The sequence below is a fragment of the Theobroma cacao genome, chromosome 9, assembly GCF_053813885.1.
Source record: "Theobroma cacao isolate CCN51 chromosome 9, ASM5381388v1, whole genome shotgun sequence".
In the NCBI taxonomy this organism is placed as follows: Eukaryota; Viridiplantae; Streptophyta; class Magnoliopsida; order Malvales; family Malvaceae; genus Theobroma; species Theobroma cacao.
The window spans coordinates 41,525,486-41,533,914 of record NC_142647.1 but is presented as its reverse complement, the minus strand read 5'-3'; the positions used below and the strand labels follow the sequence as shown (position 1 = coordinate 41,533,914).

The window sequence follows — 8,429 nt, the reverse complement described above, 5'->3', positions numbered from 1 at the left end:
ATTATTTTTACTTGTTAATTTTAGTGATATATTTTTTTAAGTGATTTCTACATTTGATATAGGATTATAATGTGATAACCCATTGTTCCTTTTTTCAAATAAATAAATTAAGGAGTTACTTTTAGTTTGACTTTGGGTTATAGAGTAAATGATAAAATGGTAAATGTAATTAACCAACATCAACTTATTATCAAATTCTAATTCTAATAGAAGTTGTGACCAAATTTTTCCAACACTGATACTACCCCCAAAGATAATACTGTCACAACTTAATGAAGGATTCTTCTATCACAAGCCAACCAATCTGGTTCCAATGCTAACCAATAAAAGAATTATTTCCTTGTTTTTCTCTCTCTTTCTCTCATCAAAAAGAAAATCTCCATACCAAATTCATCACTTTTTCTCCTTCTTTAGGTTTCAGTGGCACTCTATTTAGTAGGATTTTAGGTTGGATGCCTGTTGAAGAACAAGAAAAGAAGGTGAATGAGGTTCTAGGGAAAAGTAAAAAATATTTTAATTTTTAATTTTAATGGAAGAAGAAGAAGAGGAGAAGAGGATGATGGAGATGGAATTAGAGAGAGATAAAAAAAAAAAGATAAAGCTGTGATGGAGTTGGAGAGAGATAAAAAAATTATTTATTTAATTAATTATTAAAATTTTTTTAATATTTAAGTTTAAGTGCTTAAAGATTTTTATTTTTATCTCATTAATGAGATGATAATATTTGGTGAGCTGATAATGTATAGAAGTTATACATTATCAGTGTATTAAATATAAATGGTTCAAGTTATTGGATTCAAGTTTTGAGATATGAAAGGCTATTAATATTATTATTATTATTATTGATTTATGTTTTCATAGATATTAGACATAACATTTATAAAAGACTCATAAACTATTTGTGAAAAATTCAAATAAGTTCTTATTCTTTTATTTGCATTTAATCAAACATTTAGGCTTTTTATTTTAGGTTAAATAAATCTTTATTACTAATTGTTATTAGTCAAAATGTCACTTGTCATTCTATGTCATGTGATATTGATGTGTTGACATGTCATAATCAGTGACAAAGGGAATAAGGACTAGTAGCGGTTTTCCAAAAGTTTTAAAATTTTATAGTATACCTTTACGTTTTTTTAGAATTTTATAGTTTTTCCCTTCATAAAATGTCCAATCTTAGCATGCAATAGTTGTTAAAAAAATATCTTATATTTTATACTTAACACGTAATTAGAGTTATTTGTGTAATTTTGTTATGAATTTTTTTAAGTTACTTTATGTTTTTGTCAAACATTGATATTTTAGTATGATTATTTTACAAACATTGTCTTCACTCCCAAACAAGAAATCCTAGTTCTGCCACTGGTTGTAATTGATGACGACACAATATACTGATATGACATTATGATATTACCATATGATATTTTTACTATTCACATCAATGTCATGTCAACGCCACGTGAGTATAAAATGATAAGTTGCATTTGATTAATAACAATTAGTCAATTATTAGTCGTCATTAGTCATAAAGACCTATTTAACCAAAAATAAAAATATAAGAACTTATTTAAATTTCTTGAATAGTTTAAATATTTTTTCAAGTAGTATACCTCGATATTAGTTTAAAACATGTTTAACTTCTTAAACACTTATAAATTCTCTTTTTAAAAATCTTCCTTTTGGGCCAAAACCTTTTTTTTTTTTTTTTGTAAATCTTAACCTGATATCCAAAAACAAAAAATCTTGAATACCTCAAATTCCTACATTTTTTTATCTGCCAATATTGAATTTTGTTTTTTTACATTTAAAGAATTAGTTATCAATACTCTTTTAAAAAAAATAGCTATCAATATTAAAATTCTAAAATTTTTTTACAAAAATTTAAAATAAAAAATATTTTCTTAAATTACATGCAATATGAAATAGTATTTTAACAGAAATACATATAAAAGATAGAAATATAGTATAGTACTGTTATAGTATGAAAAAAAAAAAAAAAAAAACCTTGGTTTAGTAAAATTGAAATAAAGAAGGTACTGGTAACTATCAGTCATGAATGCTACGTCTAGTACTATCTAGTGTCATTCCATCCACACTCATTTATTTCATTCACTTGCCACCCATATGACTCTGATCTGTTTGAAATCAGCCCATTAATCTCTTTTTCTTTCTTTTAGTTTTATTTTTATTTCTCTCTCTGTCCCATGCTATTGGTATGAGCCTCAATTCACAGGAGCCGCATTAATGGTTAGTTGTTTGGTGATCGTTCGTTCAATCACTAACAGGCCAATAACAACTCTCAAAGTGTAGATGGGCGTATTTTCATGTTCTTATTCTCTTCTCTCTACCTCTTTTTCCAGTTTGCTCAGCTGCGGATTTCCTCAGCCAGTGATCTGCTATGGAGATAGAGGTGGCGAGCTGCAGTCAGAAAGGTGCTGCTGGCGGCGGTGCTAAGGGAGAAGTCAGGGGTGTTTACTTGGTTTGGCAGGATCTCACGGTGGTGTTGCCAAACTTTGCTAACAAACCAACGAAAAGGCTGCTTCAAGGACTTAGTGGATATGCTGAGCCTGGAAGGATCATGGCTATTATGGGTCCATCTGGCTCTGGAAAATCCACACTTCTTGACTCTCTTGCAGGTTTAGTTTGCTCTCTCCCTTTCTTCCATTTTTTTTTTTTTTGGTGAATATTATATGCATAAGACAAAGATGATTTTCATTTTTATCAAATAGGTATATATTATTATCATTTAACTAAATACTAATTAATAGAAATAAAATATGAGGAACGGTTAGTTTACTAGAAGTTTTGTTGTTGCTATTCTAGGAAAATGTTGTTCACTCTCTTCTTTTGGATAGGATTGCTTTCGATTTGTTGGAGCATTCATGTGTCTTATAACAATAAGCTTGACTACCTAGTAAAAATTCCTTTTCAAAGCCTTTTGGGTTTTGCAACAAAATTGATTAGCAATATCAAAAGGAACAACAAAGAATTATTGTCATCAAAGGAAAACCAAAAAAAAAAAAAAACAAAGAAGGAAAATTGATTGGGAACAAAGAAGTGGTTTTCTAACAAGTGCCTTGAGAGCTCCAAGACAAATTACCTTTACATATAATGCTAAACTTTTCCTTTTTTAAAATAATTATTGTAGTTTAGTTATTTAAATAATTATAATTTTCTTTTTAGTATCAATTTACTTTAGTTTTTGATGGGGTAACATGAACAGAAGGGGTGATTACCACATTTATTATACCTTGACAATATGTCAGTAAAAAGAAAGACACATTAAATCTAACATTGACAGTCAATGTAAACTTTGTCCCAAAACGCTTCTTATTTTAGAGGTAGGATTAAATTAATCATACATATGTAGGAATTAGGTCTTCTACCAAACATATACATTGTTAAAGATTTTTGACACTGTAGAAATTCTATGGTCTTACAACAATAATAATAATAATAATAAAATCAATCCTTTCTGTCAAAATATAAATTCAATACCATCACTTTGTTGGTTAACCTAATAAAATAGAACAGTGTGGCAGAAAAGCATGGGCTGGTGTTTGCAGTAAGTTGCATGGTAGAGGGAAGAAATTAATTTCCCTCATTAATTAGTTGCCCGCCCAAAAAGATAGCTAACTACGAACTGCCATCTGCAAAGGGTCCCCTTTAATTAAGCAAAGTCCGTCTCTTAATAAAGTGGACCCCCATATTCATGACAGGTGTGCTAATTTTTATGTGATGCACCTTTCAAAGTCACCCAAACTCTCGTGAAATTTGTATTATACCTCTCAAGTTTGGCACATTATCCCGTGAAATTTTTGTTTTTGGCATATAGAAAACATTTATTTGCATCAAAGTTTATAGAATTTCTCTTTTTTTTTTTGTCAATTACAGTGTTTAATTTTTTCAATTTTAAAAAAATAAAATACAAATTCAGCTCTTTGAACAAAAAAATACATGATTTTATATATATATATATATATATATATATATATATATATATATATTAAAAAAGAACATAAAAATCGACATCGATGGAATAGTTCTCAAAGTGGGACCTTTCATTTCATAATTATATTATTATAACATTATTATTCCAGTTAGCAGTTATTATTAAATTGGTGTCAATTCAACAGGAAATCTACCATTCATGCCGACAACTACAATGTAAATGGTCACCCTCACCCACGTGAGTGTGATGTGGAAAAAGTAAATGAAGTCTTCAACTCATACAAATTTGAACCCAGAATTACTGTTTCAATGTCTAATTAGTCTTCTTTGTTTTTTTTTTTTTAATTATAGTTTTATTTTTTAATTTTTAAAAAAAATTATAATTTCATCTTTACAAATGTTAAATTTCTTATGTTCGCTGTTCAAACATAAAAGTTTGACTCTATCACTGTCTCCTTTAAGAAATCAAAAGCCATGTAAAATTGATTTTTTTAGTGATGCAATACTTGATAAACACATTTAATATCAGCACTGTTAAATTACTTTTTCTGTTAACCATTTTAGTACCTTGATCTTGGTACAGGTAGACTCGCCAGAAATGTGGTCATGACCGGGAATATTCTTCTAAATGGGAAGAAGAAGAGACTAGACTATGGTGGTGTTGTAAGTTTTTTTCTTCTCTTAAGGCTTTCGGAAACAAATTCAAATAATTAAATTGGAGAGCAATATTTTTCACTCTCACTTTATGTTGACATTTAATTTGATGCATATGGAAATTTCAGGCTTATGTGACTCAGGAGGATGTGATGTTGGGAACTCTCACAGTGAGAGAAACTGTAAGCTACTCAGCTCATTTAAGGCTTCCAAATAACTTGACCAAAGAGGAAGTGAGAGACATTGTGGAGGGAACAATTATGGAAATGGGTCTCCAAGAATGTGCTGATTCAGTGATTGGGAATTGGCATTTAAGGGGAATAAGTGGTGGGGAGAAGAAGAGACTTAGCATAGCACTTGAAATCATCACAATGCCAAAAATATTGTTCCTGGATGAACCTACTAGCGGCCTTGACAGTGCCTCGGCTTTCTTTGTAGTTCAATCTCTCAGAAACATTGCTCGCGATGGGAGGACAGTTATCTCTTCTGTTCACCAGCCAAGTAGTGAGGTTTTTGCGCTGTTTGATGACCTTTTCTTATTATCTGGTGGTGAAACTGTTTATTTTGGAGAGGCAAAGATGGCTGTTGAGGTATAAAGAAAAGGCATTTCATGTGATTTTCATGAACGACCTACATAAGTTTGACGTTATTCTTGTAATGTAATTTTTTCAATATTGATTTTCACAGTTCTTTGCTGAAGCTGGCTTTCCATGCCCAAGTAGAAGAAATCCTTCTGATCACTTCCTCCGATGTATAAATTCAGACTTTGATGCCGTAACGGCTACATTGAAGGGTTCTCAAAGACTGCGTGTATGTATCGCTCAACACCAATTCCATATGCTACTCAATAATAACTAGTTCCTTGAAAGCTGAAGCATTGTTTTCATTTTTTTTTTTTTTTTTATCCATGACATTTCGAGTACACTTGAAGAACTTGGATACTGTATTTCTTTGGCAAACACCAGCAGGCATCTGCTTAAACAATTCTTGTCAAAGAACTTGGCTCTTCAGTTTAGAATGCTTGAATAAAACTTTTAAATATCTGACTTGCCCTACATAACAGGTTGTCTGAGAAGCATGTCTCATAGAACATAATAGTTTTCAGCTGTGTTAGGAATTAAGATTGCAATTAATGTTCAAACCATTTGTAGAATTTCGCACGTATGTTTTTTCTTGGATAATAAGCTAAATATTGTCACAAATAATCTTCTGTTGCATTATTACAGGATAAACCAACATCATCAGACCCTTTCTTGGATATGGCAACAGCAAAGATCAAGGCTGCCCTTGTTGATAAGTACAGGCGCTCAAAGTACGCAAAAACGGCCCGAGCTAGGAATCAAGAAATATCCAAAATTGTAAGCAATCAAAACTATAGCTTTTCGGTCTTGTTCGTTGATTTTCTAAACCAAAAACTGCTTAAATTTTTGAGTGACATGGGTATCCATGGATATTTTATTACAACTGAGAATGTTGTTGATCACTTGCAATCAATGGTTAAAACAACCACAAATTTCAACATATTCCCTGACATCAATCACTCCTATCACGCTAATTGCTAAAATATAATTCGCTGCCTGAAAAAATTTATGTATTGCAGGAAGGACTTGAGGTAGAAATACAGAGTGGAAGTCAAGCAAGATGGTTGAAGCAACTTACAACATTGACAAAACGATCATTTGTCAACATGTGTAGAGATGCAGGATATTACTGGGCTAGGATAGTGATATATATACTTGTTTCTATATGTGTTGGAACCGTCTTCCATAATGTTGGCTATGGAAATACTGCAATTCTCGCTCGGGTAGCCTGTGGTGGATTTATTACAGGTTTCATGACCTTTATGTCTATAGGAGGCTTTCCTTCCTTCATTGAAGAAATAAAGGTAAACAGTCTGTTTTAACTTTTATAAGTCAGCTGACTTAAATAAAGTATTAACATTGGCATGTTACATTGCTGCGTCTGATATCTGCATTTCCAATTTTTTGAAACAGGTTTTCAATAAAGAAAGGCTCAATGGATATTATGGAGTTGCAGCTTATACCCTCTCCAATTTCTTCTCTTCATTTCCATTTTTGGTTGCAATTGCACTTATCACCGGGACTATAACATTTTACCTGGTGAAATTTCGATCCGGATTTTCACATTATGTGTTCTTCTGCCTCAATATCTTTTTCAGCATCACTGTGATTGAGAGTCTGATGATGGTGGTAGCTTCATTGGTTCCGAATTACCTGATGGGAATTGTGACAGGAGCCGGAATAATTGTAAGTGAGAAAACAAGTAATTGAGGATTTGTTTCCATTTGATGTTTTTGCTACCATTGTTTTCATATTTCTGTTGTTTGTGCAGGGAATTATAATGATGACATCTGGGTTCTTCAGGTTGCTGCCTGATCTTCCTAAGATATTTTGGCGCTACCCCATTTCATATATCAGTTTTAGTTCATGGGCACTTCAGGTATATTTCATTAATATGCAAGTACTTATGCTCTAATCATTTCTCATCAAGATAACTACTTTTGCATGTTCCTAAATAATACTTATCTAAAGGTTATTCATGCCACCTTTTTGTCAAAAATACCGTAGGCTAAAATTGGACGGGAGAGAAGTTTATACTATCTTTTCAGGACATTTATTTTCTTTTTTGACAAATATATATAAATATATACATACACAAGGAGAAGATTAGAAGAAAAAGATTGATACTTAAATGCATAAGGGTAAAATTGAATCTTGAAACTAATGAAAATTGATTGAAATCAAATTTACTACTATGCTATGGTTCAATATTGAATTTTATCATTGTTACTTGGATTTTATTGAATTTTTTTTTTTGGCTTAGCCAATTTTATTGAATGTTGTCATTATACTTTCAATTTATTGAATTTAGACAAAAAAAATAACGGAACTAGAATATTTAATGAAATATTTTATTAATACAAGTGACAAATTTTTACCAAATTCATTATTTTTTAACTAAAAATAAATGAAATTGAATTTATAATGACAAAATTCAATAAAATTAAACTATAGTAACCCATAATATAATGACAAATTTGACCTTAATTACAGTTGAAAAATGCTTCTCCAACAACAAAAATAATTTAATTTAGGTTTTGTGACATGATAACCTCGGAAATGGAAGCAAAGTAGCTAGCAAACAAGCACTAAAGCAGGCAAGACCTGGATTATAATAACTGATGATAAGCTTAGCACGAGGATTCACGCAACAAAATCCTAGAATAAAATAAGAAGTGATCACGTTGATGAATCTAATTATGCAGGGTGCCTACAAGAACGATTTCATTGGCCTTGAATTCGACCCTTTACTACCTGGTGATCCGAAACTAACCGGCGAGGAAATCATTACAAAATATTTTGGGGTCCCAGTAGATCGTTCCAAGTGGTGGGATTTGAGTGCAGTGGTGCTCATCCTTGTATGTTACCGGCTTCTCTTCTTCAGCATTCTCAAGATCAAGGAAAGAGCTTCACCACTGGTGCAGGAAATTTATGCCAAGAGGACTCTACAGCATCTTAGCAAAAGGCCTTCCTTCAGGAAAACGCCATCTTTTGCTTCCAAGCGACACCAGCCTCTCCACTCACTTTCTTCTCAAGAGGGGCTTAATTCTCCATTACACTAAATTAAATGAAAACAAAAAACTATAAGGCATTGAAAACGTGCCATTGCTATTACTGATTAATACTGTGTTGAAATATCTGCTGTTTGTGTAGCTTACTAAATCTTTGCTTATACAAAAAAAAATAAGAAAAATACAGAGTTTGTATTGAATTTTCATATATATGGATCCTTTTTTCTTTTCT

The 8,429-nt window shown here is 31.5% G+C and overlaps 1 protein-coding gene across 2 annotated transcripts; it reads left to right on the top strand.

Moving 5' to 3' along the window:
- The first annotated feature begins 2,101 nt into the window (after positions 1 to 2,101).
- On the top strand, positions 2,102 to 8,429 carry LOC18589880 (ABC transporter G family member 15-like). 2 transcript variants are annotated; one of them, XM_007015049.3, is made up of 10 exons: positions 2,102 to 2,247; positions 2,361 to 2,636; positions 4,535 to 4,614; positions 4,734 to 5,195; positions 5,293 to 5,415; positions 5,832 to 5,963; positions 6,206 to 6,490; positions 6,600 to 6,872; positions 6,958 to 7,065; positions 7,892 to 8,429. In XM_007015049.3, exons 2-10 carry the CDS (start codon positions 2,399 to 2,401, stop codon positions 8,246 to 8,248), a joined length of 2,058 nt encoding a protein of 685 aa, XP_007015111.3. In that variant the 5' UTR covers positions 2,102 to 2,247; positions 2,361 to 2,398; the 3' UTR covers positions 8,249 to 8,429. The 2 variants fall into 2 exon arrangements, with proteins under 2 accessions (XP_007015111.3, XP_017983616.2); XM_018128127.2 differs by lacking the exon at positions 2,102 to 2,247 and having other exon boundaries at positions 2,273 to 2,636.